This window comes from Platalea leucorodia, assembly GCF_965183815.1.
Source record: "Platalea leucorodia genome assembly, chromosome: 6".
NCBI lineage: Eukaryota > Metazoa > Chordata > Aves > Pelecaniformes > Threskiornithidae > Platalea > Platalea leucorodia.
In genome coordinates, this window is record NC_138828.1 from 46,836,135 (window position 1) to 46,861,979 (window position 25,845).

General features: G+C 35.9%; 1 protein-coding gene across 1 annotated transcript in view; it reads right to left on the reverse strand.

The window, feature by feature from the left end:
* GPM6A (glycoprotein M6A) overlaps nucleotides 1–25,845 on the reverse strand; it is a gene marked incomplete at both ends in the record, with an annotated part of 128,560 nt that overhangs the window by 18,206 nt on the left and 84,509 nt on the right. Inside the window, 2 exons of the mRNA XM_082314803.1 lie at nucleotides 7,255–7,411; nucleotides 21,963–22,155. Coding sequence (XP_082170929.1) covers nucleotides 7,255–7,411; nucleotides 21,963–22,155 — 350 coding nt within the window. The remainder of the gene's footprint in view (nucleotides 1–7,254; nucleotides 7,412–21,962; nucleotides 22,156–25,845) is intronic.

Genomic DNA, 25,845 nt, shown 5'->3' on the forward strand with positions numbered 1-25,845 from the left:
GATTCATTTTTTGAAACTTTGTTTTGTAACCAAATCCACTATCAGAACATACCCGGTTCAAAGAAAATGGCTCTGCATTGATGCAAGACTAGTTTTTTCCTCAAGAATTTATCTTTTCAGGACTTCCTTATAAACTAATTATACTTTTTTTTTTTTTTTCTGAATCTTCTTTAGAATGTTAATAGTTTCGTAGCATGGTGCTGCTTAAAGTTGTTATCATTCATTATTTTATATGTCCTTCAGGCAAGACTATCATTTTTGTAGTCCAACAGGCTTCTGAAGGCCCACAGAGACCATTGGATCTTATTTGCTATTTAACAGCAGCAAACTTTCCTATTTAATTTTATAATCTTCCAGATAGGAATTACTTCTTCTCAGAATGCATATGCTTATATTTTCACATTCTCGAAGTTTTCCTCCTCCTTTTGTTTTTCTTTTTAGTGGTGTTTCTAACACTTTGATATACTCGCTGGGAATATAGCTAAGCTAACAGTTTTGTATTTAAATATGATTACAGATGGTTTTAAAACTGCTTTTTTAAAAAATTGAGTCGATATATTCATTAAATACTGCTGCTTCATGAGTTCTTCAGACTCTGTTCATGCCGTGTAACTATTCAATTCAAAAACATAAAATATGAAAACCAGTCAGTTCCATCATGACCCACTCCCTGCCAACATAGGCAGGTCCTAGCAGTAAATTTTCCAGGTATCTTGTTTCCAAATCGTTGATGACCTATTTATAAGAAACCTGATCCATATTCTAATGGTTTTCAGTGATGCCAAGTTTTCTGTACACAGAAAAAGATAACACCCAGCTGGGAAAAGACTGCACTATACAGATTGTTTACATTTTTCGCATTGCCAAGACTGCGATTTTTGTTCAGGAAGTTTGCATGGTCTATACTTGGGAACAAGACAGTGAAGCTTAAACTGGAAAGCAGAAATAATACTCTTATAACTTCTCTAAACAGATGTGTCACTCAAAGTGAATGCTTGGCTGGTGAAAATAAGAACCTGTGTTCTTTCCTGATTTGTTCTTAACAGGGCTTGAGAAGCCTGAGAGAATCAAGGGGTAGGGACCTTCCTTTCTTGTTTGCTGTCTTGCCAAGCAGTGAAAGTCAATAACATGGCTTTTAATCAGCCAGGGGATTCTAAAAATGTGACCTTAAATGTTAAAGCTCTTCAGCTGAAAGAAGTACTGATAAAAATACCCTGGTTTGCTAAGTCTAACCAGCTTATCTTGAATGCTAATCATCATGCACAAATAAAAGGATTCAAGCAGTGAGAAGTTTCTCTCCTTCTTCCTGGGCAAGCAATACCAAAAAACATTTACAATGGTAACTATGAATTTATAAGACATCAGTAGGAAGATGCAGTTGATATGAAGAACAAAAAGCTGTATATGGTTTTGATGGATTTTGAGGATAGTAACTTTAAGTGGGAGAACTGAAAAACAAGCAGGCTAGAAAACATTGGAAGTGGATAAAGAACACATCTTTGACCATAAAATTGTGAATTTATGACAATGCCACTGACATTCATAGGTTTGAATAACTATAAAACCAGTAAGATATCTAGATGCAGTGAAAAAGAATAAGGCAGCCAAGTGGGAACAAGGTTCAGGGAAAACTGTGATCATCTGATGAAGCATTCAAGTTAAAACTGAGAAGGATTATCTGAACCTGGGGGAAATAAAGCTATCATCCTGAGCAATTTATAATGGTTCAGAATAGGAAGGTAAAGCCCATGGAGAAAGTGTAATGACTCCTACAGTCAAGTACCCTTTGGAAACGTATGACGGCACATTTTTAGAAAACAGTTTCATTAAAAAAACTACTTATTGACTGAGATTACATGCCAAGGAAAACTTCTGTCCTTCATGTGAAAGATACACTTACAGCACAATCTGAAGCAAAAACATTTTGTCCAGTTTATCACCAACAATAAAAATTCTGTCAGTGAGCAGCAAGACCAAGAGAAGCTGAGAAGCTGCTGGCAAGGCACATTATAATGTCTGGCACACTCCTCTATTAAATGAAGCAATGAACACTACAGTCAACAAAAGGGCTGTGTATAAAACACACAGTAAATTATGTGAGAAGAGGGATAATCAGATGAAAGAAAGATTTTATAATGTGATATCCCTGAGTGAGAAAATCTGGAAGTATAAAATAAAGAAAAACAAAACAAGCTGGCCAGATTACAGAAATAAGACAGACCAAAATTACAGTCAGCATCTAGAACTATATAAAAAAATGATTTCTGAGCTCACTGCAAAAGATTTCTAAAAGTATAATAAATAGAGAAAAAAATTAATAACTTGCATTTTTTTTTTAAGAAACCGTATGTATATTAACAATGTAGTTGAGAGAGTAATGACATAAAGATGAGAGATTCTCTTAACTGCTCAGCTGAATTCTGAAGTATTGCTAGGGCTTGTCCTTCCTATTTCAAGAACAAGCACAGAAGATTACAAGGAAGCCAGTCCTCTCAAAAAATTCTAACACTGATCTAGCATCCAGAAACCTATAAAATCGTTAATATGTTTTATCTTATTTACTAACTCCAGCAGTGTTTGGATAGCAAATATTATTCAGCTAAACTCCAATTAAAAGGGGCCAAGCAGGACACATCCTACTAAATTTAGATAGTTGACTGAAGTGCTTAATATAAAAGACCTAACTTAAAAGGCTTGAGGGTTATTCTCTTTGCAGAAAATAGGACAGTCACTTGCAGAAAAATTCAGCTCATCTGAGAAAGTCTCTCTAACCCTTTCTCTCCTTTAACCACTGAAGAAGCATAGGCCCTTCACTTGGGAACCTTAGCGACATTCCTAGTTAGGTGGGATACATCTTTGTCACAATATATTCCCTCTGAAATTAACTTCTTCATCAGCTTCTGGGTCATTTGTGGCAATAATTCATGATTCTGGTTTTTAACTATGCAGTCTGAAAGGTCAAACCACCATATAAATCTCACCTTCTCCATTTCCCATGTCAGTAAATGCTACTTAAAGCATTTGCTACTTAGCATGTATGGGGAGAGTTTTGTTAGACACTTTCCTTATTTAAGATTGGATTACGGGATTCTACACCCATAAGTACATCTGCTGCCTTGGAGAGAACGCTCCTTGCTTCTCATAAATGAAGCAGCAGTGGTATGAAGAATTCTGTGTTCCTCAGACACAGCAGTATTCAATCAGAAGGAAGGTCTCTCTGTCTGTCAGCTCAGCATTTTGCCACCCGAATATCCAGATATGGTATCTGATTTTCAGAAATGAGAGCTTCATTTCTAGCATTCAGAAATTATGCATCTGTTCTGGGTGGGAAAGCCAGCTGAGCCTGCACTGAACTCTGTTCCTCTTGTTACACAAAGAATCAAATATCAATATGATGCAGTTTCACTGCCTCTAGAATAACTGGTCTGGTAAGGGCACAATGAAGGAACAAGTTCACATCCCTTACAGATGGTTTTTCAAAACATTCACGAAGCTTCCACGGTTTTTCTTGCAAAATAAAATCTGGAAATACTTTGGAAAGTTCAAATTTTAGTTTAAGCACTCAGGAAGCATGGGTCAAATAGCACAGTTATTCAGGTAGCAAAAATAATTTTCAAAGGCAGAAAAATCCCTTTCACTCATTAAAATAAAAGGTTCCTAAATACTAAAGATAGAGAAGGTATATTAGTCAGTGCAACTTAGAATATAAAACATCTTTCTTTTAAAAGGTAAGATACAAAGAAATAGAAATACAACTGCCAGGATGAAATCTTTATCCAATGTCTTCTGATGAAATAAAAAGAACTTCTTTCCCATTTCACAGCATAAAATTTTCATAAAAGTAAAACTTTTCAAGGAAAAAAGCCTCATTTGTGTTTCTTTCTTCATTTTTTATCGGCTCTGTAAGCAGACATTCTAAAACAAGGTGTAAATGAGGCTTTCCACGATCAAGCTAGCTGAATACAAATAGGAAGGGTATTAAATCGCAAATATTCAAACAGTGTCACAGTCGGCCTCAGGCCTGTCTCCCATTCTTCACTAATCATGCTGCAGCACAATTATATATAACTGTTTATTTAATTCTCTAAAAGCATGTTCAGGCATTGAAAAATGAAGACTAAAACCACAGCCATCCCTTCTTGAATGTGACTGGCATTGTTATGCTGCTTTTGTTTTACTTTTCACAATAAATTAATTCCAAAAACGCTGCCAGTGACACTCTTCACTGTCACTTTCACAAGCCTTCTCTCAGATCTGGGAGGGTACACTCCACAGCAGCACTGGCATGACTTGGATGCTAAGCCTCTGAACGCTCATATAGGCTGATTAATCAATTATACAATCACTGGAAAGGTTAGGTTGAGCTATTCTTTTTCCATTACTTCAGGAGAAAGAAATGCCTTTTGCCCATGTAGAGCTAGAAAGTGAGCTAGTCACAGTGAAAGAGGGAGGTGAGGAAGGGCACATGAAAAGTTTCTGTAGATGTTGGCTTTTGGTGTTCTTAAAAGCCTGCTTTTCAAAGAATATTTTTATAAAAAAGAAAAAAAAGATGTTATTTTTCATATTTCCAGTGAGAAATATAGCTTGTCCACACAAAGTTGAAATGAGCTTTTCCTCCTTGAAATTTTTTGGGTTCTTTTTTCCTCCATTTTCCTAATAGGTTTAGTTGCAGACATAATAAACATGCTCATGCAAAATATTAATGAGAAGTAATTGGTGGCAATGGTAAAGTGGAAGGACTTAATTTTCAGACTTTAACATACTAAACTGGTATTTAGAAAGAGATTAGCAAATTTGATGTGAAATCGTAGTCACAATTGGATCTTTACAAAGGTATTTTTGATGTGGAGCCATTTTTGTCACTTAATTCTTCAAAACAACAAATATTCTGTGTGTACATTTCTGTTAGTATTAGGGCATTGCTAAAAGAAACCAACAAAGAAACCAAAGCTGTCTTTGACAGCTTAGATTTTAATATTTACAAAATTACTATCTCAAAATTTTACACAAGGAAGCTTTCTTGCAACACATAGTATCTGCCAACCCTCTTCAATAACATTATCTCATTTTGGCAACTGTACCTACCAAAATTTATTACAGCAAATTTGCATAGCAATAGAACAATTGGGGCTTGACACACAAGGGTAGTGATTAGGTTCAATTTACCTCTCCAGTCACCTTTTTGTTCTTAGAACTTCTTTCTTCATATCATTGCATGATTTAAGGAACTGAATAAATTATAAACATATCAGTGCTGGACTGAAATATTTTCTAATTCCAAGTGGTTTTTTAAAATGTAAACTGTTATTTGCCCCTTGAGAATTTTAAATAGGAGATAATCAAAATAAACCTAGTCAAAAAGGGTATCAAGTTTTAATTGACAAAAATGCTGTATATACTGTCTTACTCTCAAACCTCTAGAGCACAGAAGCAAGAGCCAGAATAATAACCCAAAATAGCTCCAGACATTTGTATAGCAATCTTACTGATATGTCATCAGAATAAGATAAGCAATCAAACTGCACATTTTTTTTCTTTTCCAGGGAAACTAACTTCACTTTCCACTTTCCACTAACTTCAAGAATAATAACAACAACGTATTTAACTCAAAATAATTGATGGCTTATTTTAATTGTGATCATAAACAGCATACAGCCTCAACCTTAGCTGCAGAATGTATATCAACCCAAGGTTTCTTAAAGTAAAACACAAACATCACAAATTACTGATGAGGAGAGGAAAATGCTGAAGGAATTAATTTAATGAATCATTAATAATAACAATGATATTAACCGTAGAGTAGATGCTTAACTGTTCATTTCTTCTAGACACGTACTACAGAATTACAGTTTATACTGCAAGGTCATCAAAACTGTGAGAGGATGCAGCATTGCTCTGCTGTAATACTGAGGACAGGCATTAATGGGAGCTGTGAAGAAAAAATAGTGTTCTGAAAAATTTGCGACTCTACAGAATTTGAACCAGTTTAGTATGTTCTCAGTGAATATAGATTAGAGATTTCTTTCCAGGAGATGAAAACAGCGTTGATATAAGCAATGATTGTTCTTTATTTAAAATGTTCTCACTCTTTATTTATATATTTATTTAAAGGCTTTAAAACAGTTCTTAGTCGAAGTGCCAAAATCATACAATGACATTTGACAGGAACAAAAGAAAAAAAGATTAAAAACCAGCATTACTGTGGAGCATGTTATATCTATGTAGGGATGGCATACATGCTGTATTCCCCAATTTCCAATGTGTAGATTATCTGTGTTCAGTTTAACCTTAAATGTCAGGATATCCAAAATACTAGCTTTGATAGGCTTTAGTGTGACTGGAAGATATTCTCTATTGCCGATATTTGTTCCTAGTGTGTATTCTAGCTTAATAAGTGTTCATATTTCTAGGAGGGTACAATGAGAAACCCTCCTCTGGCTATTATTTTATATATCAGTTATTGTAAATATAGTATAACATTAAGTGTACCTGAGCAGCCAGATCTACCTGGCTGTATTTAATAATTTATTTTTCATCAGAAAATATAATTTGTTGATACAGATGGTGTTTGCAGAAATATCCAACTCCAACAGCTACCAAGTGTCCAGGCCTCTTACCTTAGATGCAGAAGAGTCAAATACCAAAAAAGTTAGTTGCTTACCTGATATTGAACAGAGATCTTAAAATAATCCCAGTTCAAATAGTCACCAATTTTAGTATGGGAAACCTCCGTTTAAGTCCCAGTACAAATCAGAATTTTTTTAATCTAGGTTTTCCAGGATCATAAGTAACTTGTCTCTCCAAACCAGAGATAACGTAGCAGTAAGTAATGGGCTGTTTGCCATTTAAAAACAAAAGAAAACTCAATGACAGGTCTCAGCTTGTCCCACCGAGGAACAGGCAGGATTTCTAAAATATCAGTGAAAATATTAGTAAGAAAAATATTTCTTGCCCAGTGCAGCTGAAGGCATCACACACTTTTAGTCCTGTCCCAAACAGCTCGTGTTGCTGAGAGAACAAGTTTTCCCATTCAACGGGTGGAATTAGTTGCTCCTAAGAGTTATTTAGTGATTAACCAATACAGAGAACATTTCTAACACTCTGTTCTCCTTTGCTATGATTTTTAACCAATTAACTGAAGTATCAGAGAATATTAAAGAATCAAAAAACAAAAAATGAACATCACAAGGCACTACAAGTATTCAAAACATGTTGAAATTGTCGTAAGTACAAAAAGATTTCTGAACCACTTACCCAGGCACTGACACATCTGCCGCAAGTGGTGATTTTGAAATCCCCATAGAGATCCTTGATGGCACCAGTTGTAAAGAATCCCTCCACCATCAGCAAAATGCCATATACAAAGAATGCAGCTGCTACACCATATATCACATACTTGAAGATGTCAATCCTGTATAGGAACAGCAAAAATTATTTATCTGCATAAATATTTAAAGCTGACTCTGAAATTTCAGGGTGAGATAATCAGACCCACTGAGCCTCAAAGTTTTTACACTGGAGTCAGCTTAAGTGCTGATGTGCTATAATGACAGCTGAAGCTGAGGACAGGAGTGAACTTTGGAATAAAATAGCATTGATATAAGAAACACTGAGCCATTTAATTTAATAAATGTAAAAAGGGATCTGTGTAGGTAAGACAGCACAATTTGTTAGAATAATTTAAAAGTCAGTTAATTTGAATTTTATTTTTTCCTCTAAATAAAGTGGCAAAAGAAAAAGAAAAAGGAAACAATAATCTGACATCTCCCAAGTAACACATTGTATCCAGCTCTTAGGTTATAGAAAAGATATTTGTCACAATCTTCAATAAACCTTTTTACACGTACAAGTAGTTCTCTAGCTGCAATGCCAATCTATGCTATCTTCTCCTTATTATTATTTTTCCACTTATTCTTCAATGGACAAAGTGTCTGACACAGAATAATAAAATCATCAAGAGAAATCCCTAACTTCAAACCAGAAACATGTTATTACCGAAGTAATAAGGTCAGATCATCTGGTATTCTTCTATAATGGGGCTTTAAAAACATAATTTCACAGACCCAAAGCTCAAGAAATGGAAGGATGGCTTACAGTGTAACATGCAGAGCCCTAGAAGGCTCAATTTATTACAGACGATTACCTGGGTTGTCATGTTGTTGTCCTGCCCAGCACTGTCTAGAAACTCAACAGTGGCTCAAGGAGACTGCCTCCTAAATGTTCTCTTATGACCACATTTGTGAAAAGATGTTTGAAAGCACCTCTCTGCTCTAAGTGTTTTGTCTAAACTTGGAAACATTGCTAGTGACCATTACCTTGGATCAGCAGGTTTCAATGTTCCCTACTTGGACTTCTCTAAAAAACTAGCCACAGTAAGCTTTCAGTTTATCAATATGACTCAGCAGGAGTTGTGCAACTCTTTAGAAAAGAGTAATATGCAGGTTTAAGATGTTAGTAAGTTCCAGTCATATTGTCCAGGTCAAGATAGCAACAGATCATAACAAAGTAGGACAAAAGATAAGCTAGAGACCTATTAATGATACTATTTCTTTAGGATTACACTTTTCATCATCACCCAAAAGACAACTCTCAATATATGTTTTACATGTACAATACAATAACAAAGCTCAAAACTCCATTAAAATATCTTAGAGTTTGGATGGTTTTCAAGAGATTTAAGGTCAGATTCAAGTTTACAGTTGATATTTCAGATAAATGACTGTGTCTACAACTTAACTGAATCTTAAGCTTGCATTAGTCTCATAAAAATGCAATTAAACTTATGACCTGATTGGGGGTGGGAGAACTATCATAAATGAATGCTTTTGGCACCTATTGTAGCATTTTTCAGAAGGCGATAACTGAAGGGTTCTGGGAATGAGACAGGATATGTTTTTCCCTAGCATTCCAATAACAAAGCCCTCTCAGCATTTTCCTACATCACTTTTTCTTTCATACTCAAGTGAAAACTAGGGTAAGTTGATATCTGTACAGAATACATACATGAACTATTCAAAACGGTGAAATAAATTTAATGCTATCGACAATATTAGATGATGCAAAGATGAAATTTATTTTAATACATATAATTGCTGATTACATTGTAAAAATCCTGTTTCCCTAATTTTATAGTAATTCAGCCAGTGTAACACTGTTTTAACAGGAAAATGATGTTTTGAGCCTGTCTTGTCATTATTGATGAAAATAAACTTTACAAGAAACAGACAGAAACTTTGTGACTATTCTGTAAGATCTCTTCCAATTGCTATTACCTTATAAAATTGCGACCTTCACCAGTGGCTGAAGTGTGGGAGTTCTGCCAGCAGCAGCTCCTCACAGACCTCAGTGTGCTCAGTGCTGTAGAAATTACAAGCTATCACTGCCCTAAAAAGATTAAGGCTTTTGGGAAGTCCAGAGACTATTTCAGCCCTTGCAACAGCCCTTTAAACCATCTGTGTTGAGCCTCCCACTGAGCTGCTTGGATCAAAAAACATACTAAAAGATCTCTGCTTTTTCCTCAGCCTTATGTGTAACTAAAGGAATCACTTTCACTTAAGCCTCCTACAAGGAAAAAATATATATAGCTATACACCAGCCAAATATAGAAATCAGTTTCTTCCTCATACGTTCTCTACAGAGAGAAGTAGTAAAATCTCTACTGATCAGACTACATAAGATGAAATAGCCAGACTTACTCCAAGGAGAAAAGATCTTGTATAATGCAAAGAGTAAAAACATAAACAAAAATTGTGAAACAATCATGCAGCTACCTCTTTAAAAGTCAGATAGGATTGTATTGCAATATAACTACATTCAGTGTGTGCTGTATTTAAAGAAAATGTATTACAACAATAACATTTTATATATATATAGTTTTGAAGATAGTGTTGGTATTAAATTATTCTGCAGCATCTAATAAATTTCACATAAACTTTGATTTTCCAACGAAATTAAAATAGATAATAAAATATAGGCCTTGTAAAATGGAGATTGCCTTTCTTTAAAATAGAATTTGATTCATTGTGGATGAACTCAGGGAGATTAATTGCCATCTGTTTCAGCAAAGTCTCAAATGCTGCAGACAGAGCACAAGAGCAACCAGAGAGGTAGAAGGGAATGGCAGAGGGGGTGATGAACATGAGCCAGCGGGCGAGGTGGGCAGGGACAAAGAAAAAGGACAAGCAGGGCTTACATTGTGTGGGCTGGAATGGAGGAAAGAGATGGGTAAGGAGCAAAGGAAGAAGAGACAAAATTCTAAAGATAAGTTTTGCACTCCTGACAGGATTGGAAAGATATACGTTAGGTGAAGACTAAAGCTACACTACATGAGAAGAACAAAGAGAAATCTCGAATACCTATTCACTAAATGCAGAAGTCCTATGAATATTATATAATGATATAAATAAAGTCATGAAACATTTCTATAAAAAGGCAATCAATGAAGATTGCAAAGATAAACCTGATCTTAACAAATTTGTGTTGATCATGCAATCTTCACATATTAACCTAGGTTGCTGGGTAAAATAAGCTGAATGATTATCTAAACGTAAATTAATTGTGAAAAACATCTTGAAATTAGTAAAAGCCTTTTTTTAATAGAATAATCTAAAACATATTTTGCACACTGTCTTAATCTTGTAGAGGCTCCATGAGTTCCAGATCTGATTTTCCTCATAACACTATGTTCAGAAATGTTAAAAACACAAACATCACTGTTTTCAATTTGTGGTTTAAATCAAGCTGATCTTTCAATTTTTAGTTCTTTTTCTGCTGCTGGGTCATTAATTATTCCATATTAAGCAGTCTTCCTAATTCATTAATCTAAATCTGGATTCTATCCAACAAGATGAGTATTAAAATCGCTCTAGAGAAAACACTTTCTTCCTCTGACAGAAGTTATTGGTGGAAGCCATCAATGCTAACATCTTAATGAAGAGGTTGTAGCTGAGTACAGAGCTTACACCATCCCAGCAGAGACAAGTCAGAGGTAAGTGAAAACATTCTCAGTGAGTTGGATAAATGTTGCAGATTTCCTACTGTATATTTTCATGGTGCTTTGGAAAATTCAAGGATTAAAAAATAAAATAAATCAGCAAGCAATAAGATTAATTATTGAATGATCATGTCTATGTGTAGCAGGCTTTTGTGAAAAGTGTTTTATAACAAATTAGTTATTATTTTGTTGTTGAGACTCCTTCAATCAACTGAGCTCATATTTATTACATCCTGTTTCAAAACTATTTCAATATTCATAATTAGCTTCTATTAACTGTGTCTAGAAGTAATAACATTTTGGGCTTGAGGAACTAGTTGTTTCACTGGAGTAAATCAGTACTGCCTCCCCATAATAAATATTTAAATAATAAATACCCCAACAGATAAGCCAAGAAGTGTTAACATTGACCTTTCATATTTTACTGTGTCTTAAAAAGAATTGTAAATTGTAGTAAGCCTGAAGAATTTACACTGTTCAGTCTAACCATGGTACACATTCTACCCTCAATGTTGAAGGTTGGTACTCAGCTAATGAACACTAATATATATTTTTCTATCAAAATTACTTAATATTGCTTTGGAACAATCTACATACTAGCTAGGGATATTTTTCTTTAATTTGGCTAATATAGAAATGCATTGCAGACATTTATTTGCAATTAACAGCAACAAAAAAAAATTAGTTTGCCCTGTGACACGATTCTCACGCTGTCCAGAAAACCTTTTTATTCAAATAAAGTATGTGTACACTTCAGCCTGAACAAGAGATAAAAGCCTAATATTACAGAGGTTTTGGTTGGCCTAGCCCACCACAGTACTAGGTATTACTGTGGAACTAGTTTTCCAGCATTTATAATTCCATCTCACATTCTCTTCCTGAATTTATAACATAACTTCTCCAAATATAGATAAAGACATTCAGATACTACAGGTGCTGAACAGCACATAATTGCCAGCAAACTGTAGCTATACTCTCTGAATGCAAGTAGATTCAGGCAATTATACCTCTTTCCAAGCTAAGAAAACACAATAAAGAAAATAAAATACCAAAGCCATCAAAGGACCAAAAAGTTATATTATCATAGTAAAATTCCTAATTGAAAATTACCTTTTTTTTTTTTAACTGGCATAGACAATTTAGAAAGATGAGAAATGCATGCAATCACTGTCACTGCGGCAGGTCGGGTTTGGGATTTTTTTCCATTTATTTATTTTTTTCAGTCACAAGAAAGTTTGAATAGTTGATGTTCACATCTAGAATGCGCAATAATCTCTGTTACTCTGTAAAATAGCAATGCTGGCCTTCATGCTGATCCTCTTGTCCCCAGAGGGACTGATCCTAAGAGGTTGTTAAGAGACTGAGATAGTAGCCTACCCCCTCAATCTATCTCAATCTTGAACAAACAGTTTTGCAAATGTGTTTTTTGAAGAGAGACAAGATATAAGGGGATGTTTGCAAGCAAGAGGGTCTGTTTAGGGTATGCAGAAGCCATGCCCCATGGAAGTTTTTAAAAGACGTGCTTGGGCTGTCCTGTAAACCAGCTGGGAACAATTTCTTGGTGTAAGTTCATGACATTATTTACTTAAACAGTTTGAGCAAAGAAGATAGTTGGTACTATGAAGCATAGAAGAATTGTTAGCAAAGGGAGGAGACAAGAAAACGCAAACTTCAGAAGGAAAACATACAGCCAGCAGGGAGAGAGAAGGATTTATTAATAATCATGTACTACCTGCAAAATAAGACCAAAAAACTCCAGGTAACAATATAAATGAGGTAAAAGAAACTGAAATATCCTCACTGTGGAGAAGCAAAATTGAAACTAGTAAGAAAATATCAGCATAGATCCATGAGGGATTTTTCCGAGATTAGGTTAATACAGAGTCTAAATTTCTAAATTTCAGGTGGAAAGAAAACAAATTGGTGTACAGAATGTTCATTTAAAGTTTGTCAGGAAATGATAAAAGGAGAAAGGATTAACAGTAGACAAAGCATAAGAGCAACAAAGACCTAAAAGTATTTTTTGTTAAAGTAGAAATAAACCATAATAAAAAGAAAACAGGAACTTCTGATTCTGTATTTCTGGAAGAAATTTTGTATGTAATCGTACAAATCATTTCCTCAAAACTAAAGCCAGATTGTTAGGATTATATAAAGAAGAGATCATCATACTATAATATGCAAGTTACACTCACATTCTGCAAGGGACAGATTTTGTTATTCTACTCTGAACAGAAGCTGATGTGACGTAAGATCCCATTGATTTCAACAGATTAATTTGTGGCATACAACTCTCTACAGGTATGCAGAATCCAACCCTAAATCATCATCCTCTAAAAGCTTGACAGTTGCTTCCTTCCTGGGAATGGGACAGTTGAGCTGAGATTTCATGAAGCACCTTGAAAAGCAGTAGAGAATTCACAAGCTAATGGAAGAGGAGCAATAGCAGCACAAACCACATTTCTGCCCTATGAATCTTGTAACTTTCTTGGAACAGGAAAGGATACAGCATAAGAATTTAAATAATCATGAAATGTTTGAGTCCAAAACACGAAATTCTGACTATGACACATGGACAAGGCTGCTTCTCAAAGTTGTTTCTGATAATCTAGGTTTGTTCTGTCTGCTCACCTCTGGCAAAACTACTTTCTTCGAAACATTTTTAAAGATGTTAATTACAGAAGACATCTGGAGCCCTCTTTGCCTGAAGGCGGCCAAAAAAAGACTGGAATTAGCGCACAGTAACGTGCAGACTTCTGGCAGAATTACATGATGGCGTTGTGCACTATGGATACTGAATTCCCAGGCAACTTCCACAGCAATAAAGTGTAAAAAGATATGGCAAAAGCATATCACAGGATGAGTCACACACAGTAAATACTGATAGCGTAAGACTGACAACTTGATACTAAAACTCCAGATTGGGATGGTAATAGTTAATTTTACCCTTTTCAGATCTCCTGTGGAAAGGCCAGTTATCTTAGTTTTGCACGGCACCTGAAGCAAAATTTAGCAGTATGTACATTACAAAGGAATATATGCTTTCCATTTTATATGTTTATAAAGTAAACTAAGAATAAAAGGAAACAAAGGCACTTAAAAGAGAAAAAGATCTTTCCTATGAACGTGAACAACCTGCTGAGAAAGATCTATTGCAAGTGCTTCAAATCACAGGCACGCAGTGATCATAGCCAACCTAAAATTCCAGACAACCAAGAAAGAGAGCTGCTTAACAGAGTATTAAATAATGCAGCTGTCTGCCTAAAGTAGTGGACTGTATTTGCACAGATGAAGACCAAACAATTATGTAATTATTATGCTGTTATTCACATGCACTGCTATGAATTTCCTTATTCAATTATTCCATAAAATGAGGACCACAGTTTTGCAGGTACCTCCCAAATCCTAAATTTTATTTACATAGATTCTTACTGGGTTTGCTTTTAACAGAATACAGAACACTAGGCTACATAATACAGCTGAATAGGTTGTAAATGTGACTTTTCAGCGCTGTATAATCTTGCAAAGGTGATATTCTCAGGTGCTGCCATGTTTTGTCAGATTTGGTGCATCTACCAAATGATACCAGATGTAAAATGTTATGTTCTGCATCTAATCTTTAATATGCTATATTTGTCCAGTGTTACTTTTTATGTGTGACTGAACCATTGCAGTGAAATAGAAACTGTTCTCCTTAAGTAAACTGCATTTTTTTTTAAAATGAAAAATGCATCGTTTGATGACATTGTGCTCTCTCTGGTGGTTCCTGTCAAATTATAATACACGAACAAGACACATAGGCCAAAGTTAGACCTTCCTTGAAGAGATAACTTCATTCTTCTACATTTAGTCAGAATCCAGGTACAAGAACTCAAAGAGTGCTATTAGTGGGAACTCTCATTAGCCTAGTTAGAAGTCTTTTTACCACTGAGCTCAGAGAACAAACCTTTAACTTTACAGCAGTAGGGATTATCAGTATATCCCCATTAGAGTTTTGGCTCAGGAATGGATATTTTTTTTTTTTTTTTAAGCAAGTTCTGCAGCTGTCCCTACTTATTGAGGTACGTTTTGCATCATGTTTTTCAGAGTGCACAACATGGATTCCTTTCCAGTTAAGCTAAATGGGAAGTATGCTCCACAAGTGCTCCTACTGCACTCCAGCAGCTAATGGATATTCAGCCCATTGTATCAGGCAAGATTGAGTCCAAGATAAGTCCCTGAAATAAACACTGTATGAACAGCAAGTTATTAGCACCAAGTATTTAGGTCTACCGATCAGTTTCTATTGTGCTAACACTGCTTTCTAATGCATATGTAGCCTTATGACTCCTCCACTTAAACCTGGACTACATCTTCAGAGCTTACATCTCAAAAATACCAAGAGAGCAGATTCTCTGTAGATTTCAAAAGAGGGTTTGAATAAGGCCGTTCTCAGCCCACTGTTGTCCATTTTTTGTAGTGCAAGATGATTATCAGCCTATGCAGCATACACATTAGACACACAGTATTAGATATCAAGCTAGGACTTCTACAATACTTAGGTGAAATAAGATTAATTGAAAACAATTTGCTGTCACAGAAGAAACTACACTTCATATGTATCAATGTAGTAATATTCGGGGATTTTATGGATAGTTTCCAAGCATTGCATTTGCAAAATATTTTGTAATAAAATATCTTTCCTGATATTTATAACTTTTTTCAGATACATAACTTTTTTCGGATACATTTAGAGGTATCAAATTGACCTAATGCAACAGTAAAATCTATTATCTAAAACCAAACACAATTCTAACCAGGCATACTTTATTTTTTTTTTTTTTAATATAAAACTATCATTTTATAAGAACTTTTTAATACTAGTTTTACAAATATGAAGCTAAAAACTTTAGATCATACACCCTAGATAACATATTAATTTGAGGTATAAAGGAAAAGTAAACTATTGTATACATAACTACTTGGATACTATTATATAATCAGGAGTGTGAAAACAATCCTTACCAAAAGGCAGTTTACACCTTATAAAAGGCAGCATACATCTCAAACAAATGACTGTACAAGCCTGGACTTCACTCACAGGCAGTCATCCTACCAGTTTGGTATATGCAAAGGGTGTACATCTACACTTCTCTCCTGTCTGTTCTTCCCGTTCGTAGGCTCAGATAGCTGAATCCGTGCTCAGATGAAACTTCTCCTTACAGAATCACTGGGGTCACCTGCCAGGGCTCTTTAGGATGGTTGCTGTTTCCAGACATACTATGACACAGCCCTGCATAAGTTACCAATTGCTTGTCCTGATACAGAGCCTTACTCGTTTTGCTTCCCATGATACAAATAGCGTGTAAAATATAATTTAAGTTCAAATTTAAAGAATGCCAAGCTTTTGTAACAGAACAAGCATGTATAGGGAAACCCAGATTAGTACTATTGCATACTAAGTAGATGACTAAAACAGAACCATCACAGGGTCTAATGCAAATATTTATAAATATTGTATTTCGTATCAGCTATCCTTTACTACAGGTCTCATTGTAATACCTTTCACAGTATTCCATTATTAGTGTAATTATATTAATGACAATAATAATATTTTTAGTGGTATCAATATTTAACTTGTGACAGCCGCAAAGCCAACAAAACCAAACAACAGCAGAAGATCAGAATAAAATCCATTTATCTACTTCGCAAAACACTGGTTTCCAACACTAAGAGGGGGGATATAAAAGCTTCTACACATGCTCTTTTGTTTTTCCTCAAAAGAAAACAGTTGCACATACATATGTATAGTACTAAATAATACCCTTTTAACAATGACTATACACTGACTAACAGAAAAGTTATCAGCAAGCATCAAACTTGGAGACAACAGCATCTGATACACGGGCTTTCACATTTTGAAAGGAAGAAGATTTTTAGCTGTAAGATGGTGGCTCCAGTAGAGTGTCTGTGGCACTTCCAACAGAGAAGATAGCGACAAAAGATTTCCAGATTGTAATTTCATTTAGTTTACTATTTGGTTTCACACCTTTAAAAGGAAGTGAATTTACAACGACCTGAATTAGATCTGACTGTAGTAGGAAAATGTTGTTAATGTTTCTATCAGGAAGATTTCTTCATTTTCCACTTTAAGAGTGTGATTCCCTTGTTTTGTGGCCTATATATCACAACCATGTGACAGATGGCACTAACTGGCCTTGCATACTAAAGAGAAAAAACTGTGAAAAGATGCTGGGAGATACACAAAACGTACCTTGTGCTGCTGATTTCCTAAAAAACATCTCCTGGAATTTGTTCCAAACACCAGAAAAATATAAAAATCCAGCTCATACAATACACGTTTGATAATTCTACATCTATTTCTGCTGACTTCAGACTCTTGTCAAAATCAGTGATTAAGTAAGCGTATCTAGTTATACCTGGTACTTTGCAGATATAGTGTTCACTGCAGTTTATTAAGTTATTAAAAGAATGACTGAATACCACATCTACCTCAAGCAGATTACTCAGTTTCAGTGAAGCCTACAGAGCTGTTAAACTGACAAAGTGGGCAACACAAACCATTTACCTATTACAGTTAAAATATCGTAAAGGCAGTTTTCAGGATAATTTAAACCATCATATTTATTTTCTTAGGATCCCTTTAAATCACAAGGAACTAAAATAACTACTATACATCCACTGAAGGAATCCACATCCCAAACAACAGCTTATGACTTCTGTACATTAAATCCCCAGACAGGCATTTCTTCACTTGGGGGGGAAGCAGCTACCATTAGAGCAGTGATAATGTCGATAGTGAAGAAGTCTGAGAATATGGGGAATGAAGTTCCACAGAAGTGATTCAGAAAACAACATAATTAGCAGTTAGTCCCAATGAAAAGTCACTCATTGATAATTCCAAATGGTTTTTATAACCATCCAATTCATTAAAGGTTCATGGATTTAGAAATGACTGTGTGAAGAGAGAAGAGTCTACCTCACTCAGCTTTGTGATTTTTGAAGATATGCTCTCTCCATAAGGAATACCTGTCTATACAGTATGTGTTCTCATGAATTTGAATACATTTGATTTATTTTTCAAGAGTTTAGAGTATCTGTTTTACCTACATCGCCCTGAAGAAATTCAAGTCAGGCTGTAATCCAGTACTTTGAGACAAAATCCTTTTTAAAAAAATTCATTGTTACTTTTTAGAAACTATTGCTTTTAGCACCCTATTACAGGACAAATTTGGGTTTGCTTTTTTCCTCCTCAAAACAGGTAAGCAAAAGAGCATTCTTTACTCTAAACCTTTACTATAAAAGCACTGTCTCTACCCCACCCAGCATCTCTCCAGGATATTTCCAATACCTCAGAATTATTGACCATGATCGTTCCATATTTTAACTTGGAAAGAAAATAATAAATTTGAGAAAATTTATTTAACTGCCTGGCATTTAAGGAATTTTAAAACCATCTGCAAAACTTGCTCTTCATTTTTAAAATTATAAATATTTACTACTTACTAGTATTTCCAAAGCAGATATGGGCTGCAGCTGGTATATATTATTTGAACTCAGAGAAGAGTCTGGGGAGCTGGAATGAGGGACCACATCCACTCTGCAGGGCCAGCACTCAGACCACCTCTTCTGTCCCATGGGGCTGCTGCTCTTGTCTGAGCCCCCAAGCGCAGAGCCCTCCCAGGGGACTTCGAGGCCTATTGCAGTTTCTTAATTAATTCATCTCTCCCCAAGCATCAGGGCACCACGCGGGACGAGGGCTCCCCATGGGGCAGCCAGGGCCCACTCCAGCACCCCAGCCAGGGAGCAGCCTGGGCAGCCAGGACAGCCCCAGCCCCACAGCCCGGTGAGTCTGAGTCCGTGCTGAGGAACTGAGAGCCCCAGGCTGGGCTGACATGGGATCCTGGACCATGGACAGGTTGAAGCCAGGCAGGGACAATCAGGGCTGTTGGTGCCCTCACGGACATTGACATGGACATTTCTGAATGGCTTTGTTGGAATTAGGTACTTCGGCGTTTATTTTAGGCACTTAAAGAGTGTTTCAGATCTTGTTTATGGCCTCATTATGCCTTACTTTGTCTACAGGGGTCTGCTGCTTCTTTTAAATTGCAATGAGTCACTGTATTGACAAAGATAAAAGATACAGGGTGGCTTGTGAGTTGTGTTATTTGAGTTCAGAATAAACACAGTTGTGGGCACAGTTAAAAAAGCCCTTATCTCTTACCACCCACATAAGTAGCTCTCAGATAGGGATCGATTTTTATTCTGAATGACATTTGAAATCCACTGTGCTAATAAAAATATAGACAGAAACCACAAGCGTGATTAAACAATATCTAACACACTTGACTCCACTGCAGCATCTGCCTAGCGTATTTATCACAGAAGGACGGACTCCAAGTCAGCCTCAGACACTTCACAGCACTAGAAGCATTAAGAGCCAAAATGTCATAAATAACCTTAAAAAAGTAGAATTTAGTAGGGCGCACTGCTAGATTTTTTTTTTTAATTCTTATTATTTCTAGTCAGAACAATAAACAACTAGGATTTATTTGCATTTCAATATGTATAGTTTTAAGAATGTAGACACTGCACTGTTTGTTTCTACTTACATATTTTTTCTTACTGCTTTTTGGCCTTTCAAAGCAATACAATTACCATAGGGCTTTTGTACAGCCAACTGTTAATCCATAGTTGTGACAAAATATCAAGCATTTCTTCTCTCTACAAAATTGTTTTAAAAAGCAGAGTAATATCTACTTAAGCAGGTAGAAAATTAACGTGTGCAAATTTCTTTGAGAATCACACAGTTTATCCAGTTAAAAGCAATGGCTCATCTGCTTTTAGTCAAAATATTTGCTCCTTCTGCCTTTAAGGCGTAACTTTAGAGACATTTTTCACAACTGAATAAACTGAAATTTTTATTCCAGTAGGTCTGCCAAGGAAAGAATTGGGTTTAGTGTATCTTTAAGTAAACAAAAAAAACCCCAAAATTAAAAAGCTACTAGCTAAGCCAAACAATTAAATACCAAGAAAAAAAACCAAAACCACCTTTACAGTTCCTTAATCATTTCCAGTGAATTATATGCATTTGAACTATGGCTCCTGACTGATATTTTCACTTAAGTATTTGACAGAGGGAAGCTGGAAAACTTGCTATGAAGAGAAAGCATCGATTTGTGGCTGTTCTGCACTAATGGCTTCCTAGGGACTAATAAAATAAGTTAGAGCCTAATAAAATGACTGATCTCTCATTCAGGATAACAATGAACCTCAGCCGCCAAGTCAAGTCAGACCCATTATTCGAAATGACAAGCCGAAAAAGGCAAAGCAGAAGTCTCATACTTCACATCAACCCAATATATTATTATAATAGACATCTAAATTCCTCAGTCCTAAGAAGAAATTTGGATATGGCATAGCAGTGACATACTTACTTGGTACATTCTCCCTTCTGGCTATTAATCCCACAAACAATACAGCTAATGTTCACAGAGAAGCTTTGGAAAGGATGTTGATAATACAGCACTACACAAGTTAAGAGATTTAAGATTCTCTTTCTAGCTATCAGGAAAACAGTGGTATCTTGTTCATTTTCCTGTCTCAAACAATGAATATAAAAGTAAGACCGGACAAGTCAATAGGATAACCCCAATGCTATTCTAGGTTCTGGGACTTCCTGAGCTGGATAAGTCTGTATGCCATTAGAGACCACCAATGGATTTGTTTTCCAAGATTATCCAGTCTGCCCTTGAACCCATGTAAGCTTTTGGCATCCACAATACGCAACTAGCTTCACAGGTCTGCTATACAGCAATTGAAGAACCATCACTTGTTCCTTCTGAACCTGGTGCCTACTAGTTTCCTCTGATATCTCAAACTTCTTGTACTGGAAGAGACAGATAATCTAACCTTGCAATCCTTATTCATAACATTGTGAATTTACAGACCTCTAGCCCAACAGCTCTTAATCACTCTCTTTCTAGATTGAAGAGTCCTACTATACTCAATTTTTAACCATATAGCCTCTGTTATATAACTCTAATCATCTTTTTTTGCCCTCTTTGGGGCACCAATATTGTACACAGTATTAATGATATGTAGGAAAGATGGATTTATACAATGGCATAAGTATGTTCTCTGTTTCTCTATGATTTTTCCAGTAGTACCTGGCACTTGGTTTGCTTTTTGACCACTGCTAAGCACTGAACTGCCGTTATCATGGAACTATCTATCATAAGAAGTCAATGTTTTGATGGATGATCAAATCACTTCACTTCTCAAAAAAACATTCATGAAAGAAAAGGTTTACAAATTTGAGGATAGTATTCTTCAGCTTTAGTTATGACGATTAGCAGCCAGATAAGAATGTGGATTTCAAATATCTAAGAAAATCATGTTTTAAAGAGACAATAAGATTAGAAAATACATCATTTAATTTCAGGTTACAGTAAACTACTTTGTTAAATGTAATTAATTTACCAAAGGGGAGGAGACACTCAATAAAACAAAGGCCTTCCAGAAATAGATTTTCAGGAGTAGCAAAGCAGGAAACCTTCAAAATGGATGAATTCTAGGAAAACCAGAGGCAATAGAGTTTTGACATTTTAAGTGTCAGGGTTCTGCACAACTCTTCAGGTTTGGGTTTTTTTTTTTACATATTTCAGCAAAGAAATTATCGCAGGATAAACAGGATAAAAGCAAGCATGGATGGAACAGATTAATCCATATTATGTGAAGCAATGTTTAGTAATAAATTAAACTATAGATATGGGATATTAAATAGTATTATAAATTACTTGTAAATAGTAAGAATATCAGTTCTGTCAAAACTTCATCTGCTGAGCTTATCCAAATCATTCTTTCTATGATTTTCATTACAACACATTTTCTTGAGTCAAATTTATATGCCCTGTGGAATTTTTCAGCAGTTTTAAAAGGAAACAATTAAAAGAAAGCAGTAACTTACATGGTAAAGACATCAATAACATCTCCTGCAGCTCTTGTCATCTCAAAGTAGGTTTGCAGAATGTTGACAGTTCCTGAAAGTGCTTCATGTCCACAACCACAGAACAGCGCGACTCCAGCATACAGAAGGATGGTAGCAATCAAAGATGCATAGGGAATACCTCCCAGGCATTTGATGCAACACTCAAAGCACCCTACAAGTAAATAAAGATGTGTGTTAATATATTATATCAAGAAAGCAAAAAGAAAGCTTTTACTCTTAAGAAACACTTTTGAAAATTGAAGACTGCAGGCCAAAGAGAGATTAGGACAAGTCTAACAACCCATAATGTTAGAAAATCTGTGAAAGGACGCAGGTTAATTCAACTTCTGAGTTTTCTCAGTTGCTACTTGACCTATTAAACATAGACATGCCAGCTGATTAACATGAAACGTTAAACAGTTAATTCCTTGTACAGTTTCATGCTTTTATTCAGAGCAGGTTACAATGTCAATCCTTGGTTATACCTATATTCACAATTCCTCTCGCTCACCTATCGGGTTACTGAGGAGGATCCTTAATAACAGGAAAACCACAGAAAGAGGATATCCAGTTCAATTCCTTTCATCACCATAGGATTATTCCATTTTTTATCCATACAGTGCTGACACAGAATTGTTCCCACTCACAACACCAATTCTTTGTGCATCACTCAAATACCTCACAAGGATAAATGACGATATCCACTAAAAAGGCACAGAATTAGAAACAATTACAGAAGCTGAATTTTCTCTCAATATATTTTACCCTGTGCAATGTGTCTTAAGTGAGGGCAATTGCTCTTGAGTTATAAAAGACCAACCTTTTGTCCATCCATCACAGTGTCTAAACCGCTGCCCAGTTCCACAACAAACCCTTTCCCCAGCAAGGGTGCTCAAGTTCCTGGCACTACCTTGCCTAGTTTGTCAAGTAGTTTCATGAATGCGGCTTCTCTGACTCTCCCAAATCTCACCACTCTCACAATGACTTTTACGTCCTGTAGAGCCCTGCCTATTCCCTTCTTGAAGGACAGAAAAGGCAGGAACCACTGGCTGAGGGAAGGCAAACATGCATTGACTCAGTAGCCAAAAGTTTTATTTTCTCCTAAGCATTACCAGTTATGCACAAAGGATTTGGATAGAAAACAAGGTGAGGCCTATAAAATTTAAATGTTTATACAGACAATAGCCAATTAAAAATTACTTACAAGATGCTCAACAGGTGTGAGTCAATATATTTTAACATGTTCCAATTGCTTTAGGCTATGCTAAATCATAGGAATACCAGAGACATATTAAAAGGAAAAAAAAAAAAAGGCACAAAAAAGCCATTCTTTAAAGAAAGTATGTCTACTTTGCTCAAAGTACATGTAGCCTCTACACATAATTTCCTATTTTGTCCTGTAAGTTAGTAAGTTCTTATTTCCTTTAGCATGGATAACTCCTCTACCTGTTCAAGTATTAATTTTCTGCTTTTAATGAACAAATATCAATCTGTCTTTTATAAATATATATATGTTTAGCAGCTATTTATACACAAGATTCTCTGAAGAGAACAGGTTAAGCCAGACATAGAAATGTCTATTGAAATTTTGTAAGTATAGGTACTACAGAAGGCAGTATTTAAACTACTGGATAATTCCTGTAAGAAAAATATAAAGGAATATACTAAACATGTACAAGACATATAGACTTCAAAAAGTGGGGTAATTCCCAACTAGGTATGCTGGTTGCATAAAAATAGAAAGAAAGATATAGCTTGAGACTACATTCATTTAAGGACAAATTACTATATCACAGCCAACTGTAAAATACCAATGTAAAATGTACAAATTCGTATACTTAAACTGCTGCCAAAGTCTTACTAAGTAACCTGTTGTACAGGTCGCCCACCTCCAGCAGCCATCACACACCTGCATGGATGTAACACCTTCCACCCTTCCAAAACTTTGCTAACAGTATTTTATTTTTTTTCCCCTCTGACCCCATATGAGCCTGCTTGAAGGATATATCCTTCCTGCAATTCATGACGTCCTACTCTGCTTAAGTAGGTAGCTTTCCTATTCAGCAGCACAGGGCTTCGAATGTCCAGTGATCACTTCGTGTCTTTCTTCAGTGATTGTTAGACTATGGGAGTTCATACCTAGGAAGTCTGTGGGCTTACCATCAGTGGGAGGTCTTAGGAACAAACTAGGAAAACATATAAATGCTTTTGGAGTAACTAATTCTGCATGCAGATAAATATAGGAAATCTCTTAAAAATCCTTCAGTCTTGTTTTCTAAGATTACCCTTAACAATAGCTGTAAGTTAATTCCTTAGTGGTTAAAAGCCTACACAAGTATTAGAAAAGGATCCTTCACTGGATAATCTACTGTCTAAAAGGCATAGAAATAAGAAATATATATTGAAAATATATATATTGAACAAGGATTGCAGGGAAATACATAGTTGCATGATATCAGAGCTTATCACAAAATGCCCATTGCCATTTTCAGCATGGAATAACAGCAGAAAAAGCCTCAGCAAACTAGTAACACTGTACACATACCAATTATACGTAAAAGTAGAAAAAGGGGGAGAGATGACAGTAGAGTGATAATGGGAGTGATGTATGAGGGCCTGTAAAGTCAAAGATGAAAAAATAAGGTAGATCTAAATATTTACAAGGACACGTGGACTGTAGAGAGAGTGTTTCTTAATATTGCAATAGCTTGGGGCAAGGAGGTGGAAGAGAAATTTTGTAAAGATTTCTTTTTTCACCTTCTGAGATAGGTGAAGTCGAAGGGAGAAGGTTAAAAGAAATGACAACATAGGAACAAAACGAGCTAATAGTCTGAACTAGAATAAATTTCATTAATTTCACATAACTGCTGTATTTAAAAGTGTGAGTATTGTTACCAATAACAATCCTGCAGGCAGGACTTGTGACCCCGCAGGGGACCCAGGCTGGAGCAGTCTGCTCCTGAAGGACTGCACCCTGTGGAAGGGACCCACGCTGGAACAGTTCATGAAGAACAGCATCCCATGGGAAGGACTCACATTGGAGAAGTTTGTGGAGGACTGTCTCCCGTGGGAGGTACCCCCCGCTGGAGCAGGGGAAGACCGTGAGGAGTCCTCCCCCTGCAGAGGAAGGAGCAGCAGAGACAACGTGTGATGAACTGACCACAGTCCCTATTCCCCATCCCCCTGTGCCGCACAGGGGGAGGAGGTAGAGAAAATTGGGAGTGAAGTTAAGCCTGGGAAGAAGGGAGGGGTAAGGGGAAAGGTGTTTTAAGATTTGGTTTTATTTCTCATTACCTTACTCTGATTTGATTGGTAATAAAATAAACTAATTTCCCCAAGTAGAGTCTATTTTGCCTGTGATGGTAATGGGTGAATGATCTCTCCCTGCCCTTATCTCAACCCATGAGTTTTTCATTATATTTTCTCTCCCCTGTCCAACTGAGGAGGGGGAGTGACAGAGCAGCTTTGGTGGGTACCTGGCATCCAGCCAGGGTCAACCCACCACACAGTGTAATACAGTAAAATAGCATAACAGAGTAAAAACAGTGTAATACAATAAAGTGATAACAGATATAATAAGGTGCAATCCAATGAAAAATTTCATCAGAAACAACCCCCCCTTTTTTTTTTTCCAATTTTTTCAAAATTTGAGAAATAACTGAAACAGATTTATAGTTTGTGAAGAAAAAGTGCTTCTGTTCCTCTCTCACATTAGAACTGTTCATGCTCATAAGCCTTTGAGGGAAACTTTTAATAGTAGTATATTTTACCAATTTAAGACTTTGTCACTCATAGAAAAACTATTGGAAGGAAGTTTCTCCAACCACAGGAAATTTTCAAATTATCAGGTATTCTCAAGGTT